Source organism: Onychostruthus taczanowskii, unplaced genomic scaffold (assembly GCF_017590055.1).
Source record: "Onychostruthus taczanowskii isolate IOZ18803 unplaced genomic scaffold, ASM1759005v1 scaffold21, whole genome shotgun sequence".
In the NCBI taxonomy this organism is placed as follows: Eukaryota; Metazoa; Chordata; class Aves; order Passeriformes; family Passeridae; genus Onychostruthus; species Onychostruthus taczanowskii.
The window spans coordinates 2,025,508-2,045,884 of NW_024499351.1; the positions used below are offsets into that span (position 1 = coordinate 2,025,508).

The 20,377-nt window shown below is 45.1% G+C and overlaps 1 protein-coding gene across 1 annotated transcript in view; it reads right to left on the minus strand.

Moving 5' to 3' along the window:
• SPRED2 (sprouty related EVH1 domain containing 2) overlaps positions 1–20,010 on the minus strand; it is a 59,590-nt gene extending 39,580 nt beyond the window's left edge. The window contains exon 1 of the mRNA XM_041404411.1: positions 19,882–20,010. Within this exon, the coding sequence (XP_041260345.1) occupies positions 19,882–19,928 (47 nt within the window). The 5' untranslated portion in view covers positions 19,929–20,010. The remainder of the gene's footprint in view (positions 1–19,881) is intronic.
• Between the last annotated feature and the right edge of the window lie 367 nt (positions 20,011–20,377).

Here is a 20,377-nt window from a genome sequence, read left to right on the forward strand (position 1 = left end):
TGTAAAGAGTACTGCAAGTGTCACCAGGTCTGCCTTGGATCAGGACATCCAGCATTAACTATTTTCATAGGACATGCAGTGGCAGGACAAGGGGGAATGGCTTTAAGATGAGAGAAGGCAGGTTTAGGTTAAATATTAAAAATAAATTCTTTATTCAGAGGGTGGTGAGGCACTGGCACAGGCTGCCCAGAGAAGCTGTGGATGCCCCATTCCTGAAGTGTTCAAGGTCAGGTTGCACGGGGCTTTGAGCAACCTGGTCTAGTGGGAGATGCCCGTGCCCATGGCAGGGCTTTGGAACAAGATGAGTTTTAAGATACCTTCCAACCCTAACCACTGTATGGTTCTATGACTCTATTTCTTAGCTTACTGATTTTATTATCTAAGTCCTATGGCAGGCAGAGATTTCTCACCAGTACCTTTGGTTTCCTCTGGCCAACTGTGTGCATCTCCTAACCCCTATTTTGTTCTCCCTGCAGCCAGCTTTCCTGTTTACATCTCTGCTTGTCGCTTCCCTTGCACAGCTGAAGGGCTTTGGAAAAAGGACAAACAAACGAGCGTTTCCTCAAGATGCTGGCAGTTGCGTGCCTCTGCCTCTCTCCCTACCACTGTCCTTCACCTGGTCACAACACTGTCACATGCATTTAATGGCTTGTATTTCCTGTGCTCTGCTTTAACAGGCAGAATCTTTTAAATGCTGAAAGATATGGTGGTGCCAAGTGCCCGCTGAATTGTCCCTGGCAAGAGGGATTTTGCTTGCACCTACACAGCAGAGAAATCAATCAGGGGAATCATCTTGGGGTCATCCTATTTTCTTTTTCTGGCAGGTAAGGATGAGTTGTTCAACGCACAGCATGTTCATGCTCTCACACCAATTCCTTCTGAAAAGGTTCAGTATAGGGACAGCTGGAGTCCCCTGATATATATGAAGAGATCAAAGACTCCCATGGTCTTTCCTTTTAGCAGCAAAGATGGTGAAGCAGCTTCTCATCCTGTACCCATCAGGGTTTTTGGTACACTCACTACTAGCTAGAAGCGGCGATCTCAAATCTTCTGGATTCATTGGGGAATACCACAACATCAGACCAAAAAATCCTGCCAACAGCTTATGCAAGTCTATTAATTTAAATGACCACAGCACTGTTTAAAAGCATCAAAAAATGAAACCTGAAGAGAAGCAACATTATCTCCTTGCAGAAGATCTGTGGGAAGAAAGCATCTATCTTTTATGTTTGGGAAAGCCCCATCTACACCATATATTGTCCATTTCCAATAAATGACTGAAGTATCTACAAGGGAGGAAGAAGATATACCCTGATTTTTTTTTCGTAACTTCACACTGGTTTTTCTCTGTCTCAAGCCGCGTAACAACCACTCTACGCATGTTCAGCAGATGATAATGAAACCGCAAGTGTTTATCTCAATCCAAAATGGCTTAATTTTTTTCCCCTCCCCTTAAACTCGGATTTAACCATGGTTTTAATTCCAAGGATAAAAAGTGTATGCTTACCTTCTTATGCTCCATCTACAAACTTGGGTTTTTTTCCTTAAGGCACTTTCATCCAGCTACAAGTCTGACTTTAGGATTTATCTGTCTCTGCCACTATGTCCACTAATATCTTGGAGCAAAAGAAATTATAGCAAGGAAGAGCCTTGACCTGAAGATGGGTCTCCTCTGTATTTGTGCAAAGGGAGGGCAGCTCTATGCCCAGCACTCCACTGTGATGTTTTGGCTCCCAGAGAAGTCTGCAGCACAAGAGTGATGTGTCAAGACTGCCTGCATGGCCTTCTTTTCCACTAGAAATTAATATTCTGAGAAAACAGCAATGACTTTCTGGCCTCCTAAGGGAGAAGACTCACTGCCCAAAAGCAAGATGAGTACAAACTTTGCTAAACAGTTTGCACCATGATGAGAAATCACAAGTTGACAAGAAAAAAAACCCCAAACCCAAATCAAAGAAAACTCCCCCATGCCTCTCTGAGCGTGATAAAGAGATATTTCCAGTATTAATCTGCAAGGTGGGGCAAAAGCCCACAAGCTGTTCCTTTGTCCAGGGATGCCTTTTTATTAATGTTAGCACCATGAAGAGGCTGCTGCCCAACCTGTGCTTCCTCCAGCACGGGTTGCAGGGACAACAAGGGCTGCAGGTTGTGCAGGGACAGCCCTGGGAGCCACCAGGCCAATGCTGAGAAAATGCTGTGGATACGAACACAGCCCAGTGCATTCTGCCATGGAAAGCCCAGGCCATGGCAGAACGAGCTCTGACCTACAGGCCCAGCTCCAGCAGATTCAGTGATGGAGTCAGATGACGACAGCTCCTTTCGAAATAGAAAGCTGAGGGGGAAAGTCAGTTACTCATCCAATTCCAGTGCTCTCCCTTGGAAATGCATGGATGACACATACCATCAATTTTGAGAGGGGAGAAATCACATTTCTCCTGTCTTCACCCTGTCCAGATGTGCTTGGGCTGCAATGAGTGCAGTGAGGACTTGGGAGTTAAGTCCCCATCCAACACACACACATATGCATGAGGAATATAGAAGGAATATATTTGCACATTTAATGCATGTACTTACAAACAGTGTTGAGATTAGGTAGAAGTTACAAAAGTTATTAGTGTAGCAGCTGAAAAGATTGTTTCCATCCTATTGTAACAAGGCAATGCAAAATCTGGAAGTGGAAAACAGCTGACTAATGGCCAATTGCTCACCTTGCTAAAGGATTAGGTGGAAATCTGTGGCTGTCTCAAGAGAAAGCCTAGGATATAGCAGCATTCCTCTTCTGGAATTCCAACTAACATTCAGATAGGAGTCCTCCAGATGCATTCACAACCAAGTAAATGAAGTTTAGCTAGAACAATGCTTCGCCAAAACTAACACAAGGACAGTGACCTCTGGAATTTGGTGCTACTTGCAGATGTCCTAAAGGTTGCCATCAATGAAGTCATAGAGAAGGTACTTTAACCCTTGGCAGTGATTCATCCAGGTATTTTTCTAGTAAAAAGCCTTATTACTGAGGGGAGAGCGTCCTATTATTTGCAGGAAAATTCAGAGGCGAACAAACAGATACTAATTTGTTAAAAAGACAGATAAACATGTACAGGAAACACTTCTATGAAGGTCCTGATCCTCTGAAGATTAACAATCTACAGTACTGGAGACAAAACCATGACACTGAGGAAACAAGTGAACTATAAAAACAGGAAGAAGTGGAAGTTTATTTTTTAATGTTATTTTGAGGGAATATTTGTTTTTCTGAAGCTTAAGATACCAGCAAAAGCCTCCATCTGCAGGTCATACTATTCTCTATACAAAAGCAGCTGCAGCAAGTTTCCTCACCCAGGTCCCCAGAGCTGTCAGATGGGGAGGCCATCCTGCACATTACAGACCTGCTGTTTCCCTAACCAACACTGTTGTTCAGTTTTCACCTCATCTAAAGCCATTATGAATTGATGCGTAGACAATACTCTGTAGCTGACACCAATAAATCAAGTTATTTTGATGTTGCATTTCCCCCACAGCCACAGGGCTAGGCGTTCCCTCCAGATATGTAGTTTGGTACATTTACTGTAACAATATAAAGGTAGTACTTGTTGGAAATGAAGGGCTTTGCCACAAACAGAAAAGTTTTTCTGGACTCTCCTGCCTTAAGTTTGCATTCAAATGAAAATAAAACCATCACTGCTGTGAATGACAAGGATGCAGCTGGGGCCAACCACCACTTCGGCACCAACCTGGTGGCACAACTATTTTCAGACCATCACAAGTCACCAAAGCTGAACAGACTCCATCACTTTGTCTGGAGGCACCAAACTTTGCTTCAGGCTCAGAAACATCTTGTGTTCACTGATGGTGGCATCACAAGGAGCCCTCAGACTTCTGTTCTATTATACATAACTTATCCTCCTTAAATGAGTCAGGCTGAGGCACAGCACTGCCCAGGGGTCTTCTGCTGTTAAAGGATGTGGGGAGAGTAGGAGACAGGGACCCCCACATCAATTTATCTTCACTCAGGATCTTTTTGAAGCAACTTCTCCATCTTTTTCTTGCAAAAGCCTGCAAGAAATCTAGATAATTCCCACTGCAACCAATGCCGTGAACATGTACTCAATGCCAACCAAAGAGCAGAATTCAAATCTGTCTGCAGAATTCCCAGAGCACAGAAAGCTATCAATGCAGAAAATAAGTTCAACTTAACCTGAAAAAAAAGGTTTAAATATTTATGCTCCTAATATGTCCTCATCACTTCACTCTTCAGTACCATTTATAGCTGAGTTATTTTTGTCCACTGAAAGTCATCCCTTTGAACTAGGGCATTCACTGTTTAGGAAACACAATTAAATTTCCACGTTAGTTAGTGGATGTTAGTTAACTAGCAGGGGGAAAATTATCTACATTAAGAAAATGCAAGTGCAACACCATCAGCCATGCCTTCCACTTGGCTTTGACCTCTACCACAACTGCAATAATGATGTAGATGTTATTGGTACGATTATTGCACACAAACTTGTAAGTATCTGTATACTGGATCAAATATTAAGCAGTTGCTCTTTGTCTGACACACACTACACCAAGCCACATGCCTTCTGCATTTGTATTAAGAACAACAGTGACTGCCTGTAACACTACGGTCATCAGTGGGTACCCACCTTTTGCCAATTCACATTTCCTTTCCACAGGATTACTTCTGTTCAAACGCTGATGAACTGCTGCGAATTCAATAGACCAGTTTTTACTTTTGCTACCTTCTGGGTTTGTCTGCCCCATGTGTGCTCATGTACCAGGGTTTTATGGGACCAAATGTTCTACACCTCCTGTTAAGTACTGGTATTGGTAATTAAACAACTCACATCAGTTACAAGCAGAAATTGGAATAGTAATAATAACAATAACAGACAGAGCTCATAAGCACTAGCTTCTAGGAAATCGCTATCAGAAACACTGCTGAAGTTCATGCTCTCTGGCTAATTAAGTACTTGAGGTGGAGGTAAGGATCTGCACCCATACACAGTGCTTACCAAGGCTTCCTGTGCTTTCCACCCCGATATATCACCCAGAGAAGTAACTTCCAACTCTGAAATGACACCCAGATATCCTGACTTCACCCCTTCTTTGCTCCAGATGAAGGAAAATAAGCTACCAAAAAGCCCTGTGCAATGTTTCCACAAAAGTACCAAACTTTGACTCCTGCCATTGAGACAGATCATCAGTAGAGAGTCAACGAGCAAACTATTTTGCTAGTTTTGCTCCACTGTCTGCCAATACCCAAGAGCTACTTTCAGAAGTCACGGACTGGCTCTTCAAGTCTTTTTCTTCAAAGCACATAAAAACAGTATGAAGTAACAGCAAAGCACAATAAAATGGTGGGTGCCTCATCTGGCTTCTGAGCTCTAGCAGCTCTGGTGACAGGACACAGTGTCCAGGACAGTTGTAAACCAGATGATGCTGAAAGCGCTGGACTTTTGTTCTGGGACATCTCATGGCTTCTTCACCTTGCATGGTCCTGGCTGCATGGGGCATTTTTGCCTTACCCATTAATCAATCAGTGTTTGAGGTCCATCAGTACTTGGCATGCCAATGACATGAGAAATAAAATCACAATAGCAACAAAAAGAATAATAAAATTCAAGCAGCTTCAAAAATCTTCATGGCACTTACAGACTCTGGACTCTCCTGCCAACCAAGGTAGCGATGGGGAAGGCTGAGCTCTGGTGCCAGGGACCCCAGATACCCATCATGCCTATAACGACCAGCTGTTGCCAGTATGGAGGATGGTACAGACACTATTTCAAAATTGCCACTCCTGGATAGCGCTTGGGACTTCCTCTGCCAAGCATGTGGCATTGCAAGCTCCAGGAGGCTCCTCACTTGCTTTCCTGAAATGCTGCTGTGGAATGGGCACAGAGGGCTTTGATGATCCCAGAGGTGCTCACACTGTCTCCAAACAGCTGGTTTTACTAACTTTAACCTGCACCCATGGGCTGCTGAAGGCGCTACATCCCATTTAGATTTGCAGGGATAAAATTAAGCTTTTCCTTTGATAGGGAGTGATTTTTGCACGGTGCCACAATGCTTGTTCAGGCAAGCTTTCTATTCACCTGGGGCAAGCATACTCTTCAAGCTTAATTAGATCATATCCCTGGCTAAAAAAACTTAATAGTTAATTGAAACTTCATGCCAACCTATGGTCTGCTCTGCATGTCTCTCATGCCTCGTGTAATAGAAGTCCAAGGGTGGGAGAGCAGCGTGGGGTGGGGAGAATGTTTAATTTTAGCCAAAAGGAAGAACGGAGTCAGCACACTGCCTAGCTAAAGAAATAAACAAAAAAATAAAAATCCACTCTGCCACAATCCCCCTCCATGATGTGGACTGACTAGTACATGCATATGACCCATAAAGCAGAGGAGTGCTTGATGGCAAGAAGTGTTCACAAAACTGGAGATACAACTATGGACAACACAAGCCAAGAGTGCTGTGCTATGCAACATGGGGGGACAGCCTGCACAAGCCTTGGAGATGCCAGCAAGGCACTCTCAAAAAAACTAAGGCTTATCAAGCAGAGGGGAAGTTAGCACATACAAAAGAAAGTATCTTTTTTAAGCACAGAAGAGTTTAGTATATTTAACATTTTAATTAGCTCATGAATGACAAAACCACAGTGCTGCAAAAGAAGTTCCTGTATTTAAAATGTTCCAAAATAAAATTAATACACAGGGACTGGATTTCAGCCTTTTAAGTCTTTCTTTCTTTCTCCCATATTTAAGATCTAGTTTTCAGAATAAGTTACATATAAGATAACAAGAACATATACAAGCTGTAAACAAGCACAAACCTTTCAACCGTTCTTTATTCAATTAACTGAAGAAACTCATTCATGTTCTCTGTGACACAGTATCTTCCTACAAGCCACACTTTGCCCTCCCTGCAGTCATGTTTCTTCCTGGGATTCAAAGATTTCCCTTTGGTGTCAAGGGAGTTTCTAAATTCCTTTTATGAATTATACAGCAAGAGATACCTGAAACAGGTTCTCAGCCAAGGACAATCCCATTGAAGCCATCCAAGGAAAGCCCTCCTTGGTTTTCTGCCATCTCACTAACTGAGGGATCTCTAAGGACAGCTCTGGCAATTTACAGGTACAACTGCCCTTGACCTTATATAATACATCTTTGAGAAAAAGATGACAAGCTTCCTAAGTTTTCTGCTGTTCAGAATTTTAAGCAAAACATCAAATCAGCAAAACATCCCAAAGGGGTTACTTCTTTCATTGATCAACACTTATCAAGTGTCTTGAAATACATGACATAACAGGAAAATTTACCTATGGATTAAAAAAAACCAAATTCAACAAGTTGCTCTGCGTTTTTTGTCCTTGCTTCACGAGATCTTGAGGAGAAGTTCAGGCGCCAGACAGTTCTGTCCCAACTCAACACCAGTTCTGTAAAACACAGCACGGTTTCCCTTCCCTGTTTGCTTTGCACTGTGGACTTCCACGCCCCACGTCCCTGCTCTGCAACCACCGCCATCCGTCATGCTTCAGCTGCCTCTCCCTGGCTATTTACTTAGGGCTGGGTACAGCCAGGAATTCCTCTGTGTAACAAAATGTACAAATGTGCTTTTATGTGGGGCATTTCGGTGCTGGAGAGTGCTCTTAAGGAGTTCCCCCTTTCTGTCCTGAGGAGCTGGCTTTACTCACAAGTTCAGGGAGCAGCAGAAGTTTCTTGCTGACAAAAGTCACGTGTGGAAGCAGAGGAAAGGGGCTCAACATTTATTCCATCCATCTAAGGAAATGAGAGCTTAAAAGAGTGCAGAATCCAGAAAATAAGATATGATAAGGCTTAACAGGTAAGGAAATAGCCGTGTGCTCTATATCTGGCAAGGAATGCACCCCTCAACAATAAGCCAAGGAAGACTCACTGTCTAACAGTGGAAGACACCATCTGCAGACACAAAGAAGGTTCACTTCTGGTCTAAGAAAAATAGTCACTGCCTCCTTGTGCCCTCTCTAGCAAAGGATGATCCAACTAGCCCAAATTCACATCATGGCAGTTAATAAAACCATGAGCTGAAATTAATCAGTACAGAAAAATTTGTATTTTTTCTGCTGACCTACCACAAATTAAGATAAATTTCTCTGCCATTCCATTCTTGCCTCCTCTCCCCACAGCTCTCATTATACACAGGGATGTTTACTTCAATATCCACTGTAAAATAAATCTAGTGCTAACTACACTCAGAAGTAACATCAGTAGCTACCTACCAAGTATTTTTAATGCATGCTAAGATTTGGAGAGCCACTTTCATATAAAGATGAGAGAGGATGTGAAGGATCTGCCTTTGATGTTCAGTTCTCAACTGAAGGAGAGTTAATATTGACCATTTCAAGAGACAACCTCTTCCAAATGTAGGCATGTTCTCTGCAACCAGCAGCAGCAGCTTTCAGCTAGCTCACTGGAGCCCGTTACTGAGCTCTGTACAGCATAATTCACAACAAATAGCTTATCTTATATATTGTGTCTAACTGTTCCACAGACAAATGGTAGGAGACAACAGATCCAGATGCCTCTCGCAAAGCAGCTGGGTTTTCCAACCCTGGCTTACAGGGCAGGGGTTTCCTTATACTGGACAAAGGCAGCACCTGGCTGCTTTAAACACCCACATCGTGAATAGCCAGGGCTCACACCTTGTGACCCAAGGTGAATGATGACCTGAACAATGTCCAACCAGGGATGCTCATTTTCAGTCCCACCTCTGCCATTCGTACTCCAAGGACTGAAATTAGAGCAATTATTTTCTTCTTAAAATATGTAGAGAAGCAAACACTATTTGCAGCTGACTATGTTCAGGAGGGTACTAGACTCATATAGAACCACAAAACCTGTTAAATGGTCTTGTGAGAAATGAATTCTCCCCTTCCTGCAGCAGATAGCAAGCAAAATAGGGAAACAGTCTAATAATATTTAATTGCTTTTTTCCTTTATATGAAATTTGTACAAAAGGTATGCCTTTAAAATCTCAACACTTAAGTGCTGAAAAAAATGATGTGTTTTCTCCTCTGCATCACCTTACCCCAAATCAACACAGAAACCTTAGTTACATTCACAACCCAAATAGAACGGATTAGCAGAATCACTCTGTGATTTTATTGCTTCAATCACTGCAGAATGTGGAGTGCATTTGGCCAACAGAGGCAAACCCAAAAGCAGCAAAGCGCTCTCCTGCTCACTGCTATTCCCCTCTGGTTTTGTTCAAGTCAGCGCTGAGAAAGCAAATTAAGCTTCCACTCTCAGCTCCTATAATGGCACGAGATATGCAGCACTGAGTCCAGAAGTTTATATATTTTCTCTTTAAAACATGAATGGGAAAGTGTACACAAACACTCTTCTTTCCCCATCCCTTCCTTCCCATAAGAAGGGCTGTTTATTTTTTATTTGACCTTATGAAAGGTTGGGGAAGCTATTCCACCAATACTCTGATAAAGGTTGCCCACGCTTCCTTAGGGATATAGCCAAGGGAAGGAGGAAATAAAAAAAAAACACCACCCAAACACCCCCACCAGCAACAAAGCTGCTACATGTATTATTTAATGACTTTTGTATAGAACACCAAATTTTATCCACTAATTAATCCAGTCTACAGCTCACCCAGAGCTTTTCTGAACTAGAAAACACAGAGGACACGGATGTACAAGCACTAAGCACTGCAGAACTTCAGTGCACCATAGCCAAACCAAGATAAAACTGCCTCAGATGGGGGTTTTTTGTGTTTCAATTTATGGATCTCCAGGACTACCATTTCTAAAATAGCCCATGTGGCTACTAACTCTAGGGAACAATTGTTTTTGCTCATGGGGATTTGGAATGAAGAGGGGCTTTTCTGCATGCACTGGAAATTTATTTCAGGACTCTTGCTTAAAGGCACACATGCAGAACCAAACCAAATGAATGGTTGGTGGCAGACTTTGTTAAGCTGTAATTTTTTTCATTCATAGGCTGTGATTTTGAAGGGCTCCTCAACTGCTCACTGGGGGAGGATCAGCACAGCTGAAGTCACTGGCACACCAACCACTATCTCCACATCCAAAAACTGGGAGACCCTGGCTAGATCCTGGCCTCGGCACACAGTTATTGCTAGGACACAATAAAAAGCCTGGGATAGAGGCAAGACTTTTAATGTGCAAGCAGAGGAGAAAAGCTAGGTAAAAACATCACAGTAAGTGAGGCACACATATTTTAACATCATCCAGCCCAGCATCATGCAAGATGGCCATGGCAATCCCAGGATGAATAAAACTCTTTTGGAGTTCAATCGAAGGCATCAAAATAAGCCTATTTCTGTCTCCCCTTTATCTGCTGTCTGCTAAGCATTTCTACATATACCACATTCCTATAATCATGACTTTGAGGTGGGAGAAGATCACCCTCCCCTATGTACTCATCAAGCCAAACAGATAAAATCCCTCATCTTCCTCCTGACTGCCTATCCACACAACTCTGCATTTGTAAGGATATTAACCAAAAATGGTCACCTATCCAGAGAGAAAAAACCTGGGAAGGTTTAGGACTTCTGGGTAAGGGCGACACAGACTTTAGTAACTGATATTAGCACAAACATGATGAACAGCTAAAAAAAGAAGAAAGGTTGATATTTATAATAGAACTTGTTTTAGGAACTACTGTAAAAAGGCACATCACTGACCTGATAAGATCTTCTGAATCAGTGGAGTTTATGTATACATAGGCACAAGGGGAAAAGGTTTATTTGGACTTTAAGGTTCTTCCTGTAGGATGCAGTGTTTATAAAGGGTATTTCTAGAACTTCCTGACTGCATTTGTGAGATCGTGCTCTCTGTGTGCCTCCAGTTCCCTCTCCACACCAGCCTGCCCCTCTCCTATCAATATCCCTTTAATTTTTTCATTTTATTTATTGTTTTTAACCAATCTGGTTAACTCTGCATTTCACTTCCTTCAAATAACAAGCAGCGGCTCATCTCCAGCACTGTTTAGTAATTTTCCAGCCATTCAATACACTCATGAAGTATTACTCTAACAAAATGCCAAATACTTGCACAGAAAAGAAAGAAGGAAATTTTTCCCTTAAGCAGCTCTAATGGCTTAATTGTACTGCAGCCTTTTATTCTTGCTTTTAAACACAGAAAACAAGCTCTGCACTCTCTTTTTCTTCTAGTTCAACTAAACACCAAGTGCCTTTTTAAAAACACAAGGTCATTCAAGCAATGCAAGTATGAGAATTACTGTTTTATAAAACTCTGTACCACTTCCTAACCCTTTTTATCTTTACAGCCACCAAACTCCATACATACAGTAACAACATGTAAAGCAACGCCGGGCTGCAACCAGTTTAACACCTCCCATGCCAGGTTTCAGTCAAGGATGAATCACACTGGCAGCATTATAAATCTCTAGTAATAAAGTTTTTGCTGCAATTTCACCAGTATTTAAAATAAAAAAGCCCACCACTGAAGTATCAGTGCCTTTTCCATAATTTCTAAACACAGATACTTTAAATACATGGAGCATAACAAGCTCCTGAAATACAGAGATTTACACTGAAGTCTAACAGAGGTGTCTGCACCCTGGCCCTCCATTGCCACCAAAGCAAGCAGGGCTTTTAATACAACTTCAAAAATGAAAATAAAAACTTTAAAACTAAATCAGTGCTAAGGAATCAGACAACTTGGTTTTTAGGAAATGTGATCATGTAATCATGGCTGCATTGTTGAAATTGTGGAGAAAATTGGAGAAAGCAGGTCTAGATCTGGCCCCCACCTTCAGCAACATGCTCTTCCATGCAGCTCTTTCACAGCCAATCTGCTAGCAGAGGAGGGTGAATTTCTCAGCTCATCAACATCATCAAGACCCACCGCATGGGGTACCTAAAGCAAAATCAGGTATTCATCACCCCACTGAACAACTGGACTTCTGACCTCAAACCCTCACCCACACAGTACAGACAAACGATGGAGTGGTGCAAAGATCCAAGCATCACAGGAATCACACAAATAAATGAAACAAAAGTAAGTAATTGAACAAAAACTAAGCTACACATCTGTAAACCTCCGAACATGCTTTAAATTAACCCAGGTAATATTTTCATATCTCTACACAGTTTTTGAGAACGAGACAATTTGTAAATAATTGCAACTCCAGAACCAGATCCCCACAGCAGTACTGACTGTACTCGCCAGTTCTACTGATGCCTTTCAGCAGCTCTTTTATGGCACCCCTTGGATCACTGGAAAACAAAAGAAATAGCTCTCCAGTACTAGAACCTGGATACTTTTCCCCTTCACAGCCCTCCAGGTTTTACAAAGATGGATGTGGTGATGGGCTGCCCAGAACGCCGACTGCTACCAAGGTATGATCCCAGCTATTCACCCGCCCCCCACCTCGTTCTGTCCCAACTTGAGGCAAAGCACACGCTTCCCTCTGCGCTGCAACTTGAAGCATTAGTTAGCAACCTTCTCTCAGCTCCAGGGCATACCTTTCCACTTGTAAAACCAGGTGAACAGCCAGCATGCCTTCCAAGCACTTGGAAGCCCAGGTGGGAGTGTTTGGACATGTCAGCGAAGAAATGCAGCGAGGGGAGGTAAACTGAGTTCTCTGCTTTTAGTGAGGGGGGTCAACATGGTGGGTATTTTTTTGGACAGCATCCACCTCAAAACAGGGACCTGCTCAAGGTGCTGTGGATTAGGAGTCATTACAGAAAAAGAAGTGCTGCCAATATTCAAAGGGAGAAAGCCAGACAGAAAGGAAACACTTCTTTCACCTCATGTATGTCCCCCATAAAAATGCTTTCCACCACTAGTATGGGAATTAATAAATAAATAAAAAGCATAAATGATCTAGAGATTCAAACAAAAAAGCTAAATTACAAAGGTGTGCTTTAGCTCAGATACTAATTGCTTCTAGTGGCATCAACTAACTCTAAACATGGACTTAATTCCTGTAAAACCACATCATTTAAGAAATGTCTTTCTGCAGGTGAGGGGAGGACCAGCAAGGAGCTGGTAGGTGAACTGTGGTGCTGCAACAGGCTCCAGTGTTTAGGGAAGAAGCTTTGTGATTTCCCACAGTGTTTTGAAACTCTGACTGCTGTACAAATGCCTTCAGTGTGTTTCAAGTACTGCAATGGAAACTAATCGTGCTCTCAACTACTCAGACGGGCAAGCAGTGTTCTACATTTTAATGTACAGGAGGGAAGCAGCCACTTCTAGCTAGCAAGAAAAGAAGTAATGGGACTATCCAAACCGGATGTATGTATAATGCAGTTAAAAAAACCAACAACCTAAGTGTTTCCAGACCTCCTCGGGACTTGAGTGCATGTGCAGAACATGCTCCTGTCCTTGCATGGCAGCGCAGGTCCCTACAAGCCGGAAGATGTGTTTCCCATACACAGGATCAAAAGATGCTATCAGGTTTTACAGCACATCTCCCAGTGCGGGTCTGGCAAAGAGCAGCAGCAGAGGTGGAGCAGTGACCAGCTCAACCCTCCTATTAAGAAGGACAGGGAAGCGGTTACTCTCAACAAGAGACAAACACTTCTGTTCCTAGGGAGAGATGTACACAGGTAAGGACTCCTAATGTTACTTGTGAAAGCCCGTTTAGCCTTCAAATAGTTGACTGAAGATACTAATTCTGGCTTGGATTTTTCCTCATTTCTGTAGTACCTAGGACAAAAAGCTCTAGCTAGCAAGGAAACAAGCTTCATCACCACTGCAGTCTTCAGGACATGGAATGCTTTTGTCCTTGCCAGACATTGCTGTCAAAGTCTGCACTTTGGGCAACTCTGCAATCCCACATTTGGAAACACCACAGACTGGGAAATCAACTTCTATCGTTAGGAAGTCCCTTAAAACCCCCTTCCCATGCCTGCCAGTAAGAAGCTTCCTTCCTAGCTGGAATAGCCATCAGCAGTACTCAGCTGATAGACTCAAGATCTCTCTGATTACACGTAGGAGTTGGGAACAAAGGGGAGGGGGGGTGATGGGGACACAACAAGTCTCCAAAACATAGTCCCTGAAGCGCAAGTTGCAAGCAAAGAAAGTCAAACAATAAAGTTATTCAAAGAGTGTAAGAACAAGCAGGCTAGAGACAAAACCAGTACTTTGGGTTAAAACTCTCTTTAGACCTACTGCAACAGGTAGAACCTGCTGGCAGAAAGGTCTCCAACAGCCCTGAAAGCAGGTTTTATAATAGTGCTTTTGATAAAACACGTTACTTTAAGGTGAAGTATCTCTTTCTACTGCATGGGGTAGACAGTGCTTTACTCCACTGGGTGCATGTTATAAGGATGACCTTCCCCTGATGTGAGGAGTAAATACTGCCATGAGGGTTTGCCTGCAGCATGAGTCGTAGAAGTCCTGCTTCCAGACAAGAGCGTCACATGAAGGAATAGAAATAAAATCGCTAAGAAGCAAAACAATACCCTCGAGAGTGTGGAGAAAAGGAAATGGAGACAGAAAATGAGAAGGAGTGAAGACATCCTCCTGGACTTTGAGATGATGTCCACCTGCCCCCACAACACTTGTCTGACATCAAGCTGGAGCAGAAAAAAGAGGTTTGGGAACATTTGCAGGTACCAAGACGGATGGTGATAAACCTCCTGGAACTGTTGTGCTGGTGGGCAGAAGTGCAGTAGTAGTGCATTGCTTTGCTGTTCTTGCTGCATCAGCAGGGCTTGCCCCTCATCCCAGCTCCATCCTGCAGCCCCATGGCCTCTACTGATCCAGCAGCGGTTTTCCCTGCCTTGCAAGGAACCAAATCCTGAGAAACCACATGGGCAAACCCAGCCTTTGCTCCCAACAGCTGATAAAAAAACCCAAGGTGAGGGTCAGACGCAGAGAGAAGGCAGCCAGCACAGCCCAGATGCATTTCTCTGCAGCTTGAGAGGGTCAGGTTTACAGCACTGAGCAAGCACCAGAAAAATAAATGATTAAAGGAAATTTGACAAGGAAAGGGGGTGGATGTGGGTAGAGAAACAGGAAGGAAGGAAAACTCAGAAGATCTTGGCAGAAAACCAATAGGTAAGAAAAGAAACAACAACAACAAAAAAATCATTATAAACCATCAGCTGTGTTTACCCATGGCCAAAGTGGAAAGAAATGGCCAGTGCAAGCAAGATGCTGGGAAATGCTGCCCTGCTCTGCTTGCTGCCAGGCTTGGAGCAGACCTCTCTTTCCGGTGCTGGGATTCATGTGACAGCAGCTTCTTGCTTGCTTTTGGTAGTCTACAGAAATGGGGACCTGCTGCAGTTCCTATCTCCTGTCAATCAACTCCACAGTCTATCTGTGCCTTTTTTAGTCAACTGACCTTTTCTATTTTACTTCTTTTTTAAATTCAACACTGCTTTAGAAGCCCAAGTCCTACAAAAATCAAATGCTCCACTTAGCAAACAGGGCATATATCAAAAACACAGTCTCCAGAGCTGCACTTTTAGTTTCACTGATCTCTGTGCCCTCTCCACCCCTGCACAGCTCTTGCAAGAAAGATCACCTTGTGCTGTTACAAAGGGGAAAAAAAAAGGAAAAACAAAAAAGCCACATTTTTCAATGAATTTGTTGTAGGGAGCAGCTCCTATGTCCATTCTGCTGGAGGGAAGGAAACTGAATTTATCGATTCCTCAAGTATGCCAGATGGTGTAAGAAAGAAAAATGAGGGATTGAAACCAATAGTCAAGTTGTGTCTCATTCCTGAGCTCCTATTTTCCAGCCTGGTTCCGAAGAAGGAGGACAACTACCATCATCTCCCTGCAATTTGGTGGCCGACAGGAAACAATTTTGTGGTTTAAATCCAGCTAACAGCAAACCAAGCCCATGTTAAGAGCGAGCCTTGCCACACAACGCACTTTTGTTTGCAGCCTCAGGATTTAATTAAACAGGTAGATAAAACCTACCTTTTAACCCACGCTCCAGGGTGTGCCTCAGTGAGATAAAAAAACAGGCTGCAAAAACAGGTCAAAGATGATTCCAGTGCTGGTGCAGCATCCCACCGCACTCCTCAAGGAGGGGAGCTGCACCAAAAAGCCTCACTTTCTGGCCCAAAGGCAGGTTGGTTTGGTTTCTCCTTTTCAGTGCTGCATCTGGGTTATCCATGGGCTGCACGGGGCCACAGCAGGGTCTGATGTGCTGAGAAATTAAAAATCCAGCTCCCTTCCTCTTGTGGCAACCCTCTTGCCTTCCAGTTGTCTGACCCAACAGCCTCTCCATACATCTTCCACCTACAACTTCTTTTCAAGGCATTTCCAAAACAGAAGTAGAAATATTAGAAAGGACAAATCCCTTCATTTTTTCCCTCCTCTTCTTCATCTGACAGATCTATTATTCCCTTATAAACAACAACTTCTCCCAGAGACTGAACAAAGCAGCTACTTACATGTCACATTTTAAACAGGCATGTTTTCAGGCCAAGAAATAAACAGTTATATTTTGGCAATCCTTCATTTCCTGTCCTATTTGCAAGCGATAATGTCATAACACAGTGTGTCCCATGCCTTCCTCCCTGGCTGAAACTTGCAGCAAAATAATTTAGCTGAATGAGCTGCCTTTAATACCTACAGAAAAATCATCAGAATGGGGCATAAATGTAGTGAAAATGAACGGGGGGGCAAATAATTTTTTTTATCACAAAGGGCAAACTGCAATACTGATGGATTCAGTATTCAAAGCAAACATTGCTGGTGTCTGCTCAGACGTGGAGGGAAATGAGATTTTCGGATGGGCAAAAGAACCAGCAAGAGCAAGTTAAGTCTAATTTTCTTTCCTGAGACTGGAAAAACACATCGTTGTGATCTCACACCACACTGTGCTGTCCCGGACACCACCACAGCAACCCTGCACATATGCCACTTAACCCAGCTTGTTAAAAACCTCCGGGGGACCAGTCCCACTTGCAAACACTTGGCAGGAGCGCTCCCAGCTCACTGGAATAGATCAGGCGTGTGCTGGAGCAGCAGGGACACTCCCGGGACACAGCCCGGCCAGGACATCGCGGCTCCATCCCAAGCAGTGCAAGGCTGCGGACCAACACTTCCTCGTTCTCTGACCTTTTCCATTTAATTACTTCCTGTGACTTTCTTGGAACCATGCATCGGAACGAGCAGGCGGCAGCCTCCGGGCATAACCGAATCACTGTAAGGGTTCAGCTCCATTCTCCTCCTCACAGGCGGAAAAGCCATGGGCAGCCCATCCAGAATGGCTTCGCAGAGGGTCACCCACAGCTGCCCATCTGCTGGGTGCGGCGCTGCCCGAAATCCCCCCAGCGCCGCAGCCTCTGATTTATGACCTGGCATCCCATTCTGCCCCCAGCCTGCAACGTGCGAGGCAGCACGGGCTGAGCCGGGGCAAGGAGGGAAGCAGAAATAAAGGCTGAGATGCAGAAAGAGGCGCTCGCTAGGCAATGACAAACTGACCTCTAAGTATCGATCCGGAATGGTGCAGTTCAGAAGGGACCGATGAGTTTCCAGCATCCTAAGTCCTGCTTGTTTCCCTTCTCGCTTTTGTAAATTGCCTCAAAGCTCTAAGTGTAATTGAGCTGTTCTCAAGAAACTACTAAAAAAGAGAGGCAAAAAGAAGGGGGGGACACCCTTGTTATTTACTTGAAGAGGGTTATTTTAAAAGGCATCCTGACAGTGGTCCCTTTTTTGTAATCTGGCTGTTAACATTTGCTCACAGTGCACTCAGTGAAACAAGAATAGCTATGCAAATTAAAGCCAGATATCTAGGGCAAATAGCGCGCTATACTACCATTGTTCTGACAGCTTGAGAAAACTTATCAGGAGAGCCTGTCCTTATTTCTTTTAACACCATATATATTGGAGGAAAAAAAAAATCAAATCACTTCACCCACCACTGAAATGAAAAAACAACCCATGAGTCACCGACTTCAGCAACGCTATCAATCAATGCAAGGCTGGAAGCGAGGAGCTTACAGAGGAAACCATGGCTTACCTAAAACACCTCGCCGTGCCCTACAAAGCCAAGGCCTGCACCAAACCCTGACAGCCCAGCCCCGGCCTCCAGGAGACCAACCTGGGATGTGCACTGAGGTAAGGACCACGAGGCATCACTGACCCTGAAAGTCAACACATCCAGACCCAAACAAAAAAGCTTTCAGTGGCCCAGGAATGGGTTGGGTACCAGCTCCCAACCTCCAAGGGACCAAAGCATACAGTGCTGCTGGCTTGACAGGTGACCCCAGGAGAGGTGGCATTATCCAAGAGCTCCCACACACATGAAAACCATTAGCTGAAGCCTCTGTCAGCATGGCAGTGCAGCAGCACATGGAAGAATTCACTCCCAAAACAAACTGCAGCCTACAGTCAGGTGAAAAAAATCCCCCACCTAGCCATCAGAGCCAAGAGCTCGGTGTTTTACACCAGCATTCACCTCTGCACCGAGCCCTGCAGGAAAACACGTTTGGAGCAGTATCTTGCCTCAAGATGAAGGTTGGTGAGCGCCAGATTTTTGTCCACTGAATCAGGTTAGGTTTGACCCCGTGTTCTCAAACCCAGAGACAGGGACCCACTTATCTTCTTCTTGTCCAATTTACAAAATTTTTAAAAAACCCCAAACAAATCAAATGAAGAACCAGATTTTTTATTGGAGATGAGTTGGCCACATTTTTCCAGCCTGTCAGGTCATGGCAATCTGCATGCAACTACCTCTTTTTTGGTTTTGTTTTTTTTGCTTGTTTTGGCTTCTTTTCTTTTTTTTTTTTTTGTTGTTGTTGTTGTTGCAAGAACCTTACCAACTTCAAAATAACCACTATTTTAGAAGCTACATATAAACGCATATTTATAGTCTCTTCATTAAGAGCTGCCAAAATAACAATTCCTCTCAACACACACATCTGGGGCAGAAGCCATTTCCTTCACCACTCACATTTCTCCAGTAAATCACCCTAAAATATGTTTACCATGATGAAGGTGCAAGTGTGGCACATGCCACCGATTATGACTTTTTCGGACCTCAAAACTGAGCCAGAAAGTTGCACAATTTTGACGCTGCTTTATAAGCCCTGCAAGGAGTCGTTTTAAAGCACGGTACATCCTATGGCGCTTGGCACCAACCCAGTCCTGCACGCCAGTGAGTCATTCCTCTTGACTGTCAAAACCCCGGAGGAGATAGCCAGGAACAGCCCTTGGGCCAGCACGGCGTGAAAGAGCCCTTCCTGCCATTCCGCTGCAGTAGCTTTAGCTTTTATTTTGGGGAAGAAAGCATTAAAAAAGGCAATAGGGCACCGTCGGGCATTTTGAAAGTCTCGGTGCGGCCTCTCGGGGGGTTCATTATCGGGGAGGCGGCGGCGGGGGTGGGCGGCGGGGGGTGACGGTGAATGGGGAGGCCGCCGGTGACCGGGTTTATGAATGCGGCGTCATGTGACGGCGGCGGCGGCCGCCCTCCTATTCACAAAACGGCGGCGGCCGGGGCGGGGATCCGCGACGTCGTGTGTCCCCCCCCAGCTCCGCTTCCCGACTCCCCCAGGCCCGGGGCTGCGCGGCGGGGGCGCGCACCGCTCCCCCCTCCCATCCCCGCCGCTTCCGCCTCCGACCGGCTGCGCCCCCTCCCTGCGGTGCCCCGGGGCCCCGCACCCCGGCGGGGCCGCGCCGCCCTCCCGGGGGGTTTTATGAATGAAAGGGCCGTATGCAAATGAGCGCGGCCCGGGGGGAGCGCGAAATGGCGGATGCGCGGGCGGGCGGCGCGCACACGAACGCGCGTGTCCGCGTCCCTCTGTCCGCCCGCGGCCGGTCCGTCTGTCCCTCAGTGCACGGGGTATGGGGATGAGCGACCCGCACCGGTTCCCGCCGGGGCAACAAAGACTGTCCCCTGTTCGTGCCTCCCACCCGCCCGCCGCCCCCGGCCCCGCTCACTCGTCAGGGTAGGCTTCCTCGGTCATCTTCTCCCCGTCTAGGCTCATCCCTCGCCGCGGGCGGCCGGGCTGCGCCTCCGCATCTTCCCGAGCTTCACATGGCGAGGGAGGCCGCGCCGCGGCGGGCCGGGGCTGGCGGCCCTCGAGCCAACGGGGCCGGGTTCAGCCTCACCCGGCACCGCTTAGCCCTGCGCACCCGGACCCAGCAAGACCTGGCTCAGCCCTGCCAGGCCGCGCTTAAAATTCACAGAATCGATTAGGATGGAAAAGTCCTCTGAGATCATCGTGTCCAACCTATGACCGAGCACCGGGTCAGTCAGACCGTGACACTGCGTGCCACGTCCAGCCTTCCCTGAAACACCTCTGGGGGCAGTGACTCCACCACATCCCCGGGCAGCCCATTCCAATGTCAAACCACCCTGCCTGTGAAGAAACTCCTCCTAATGTCCAACCTGAAACTCTCCTGGTGCACCATAAGAGTGTGTCTTCTTGTCCTG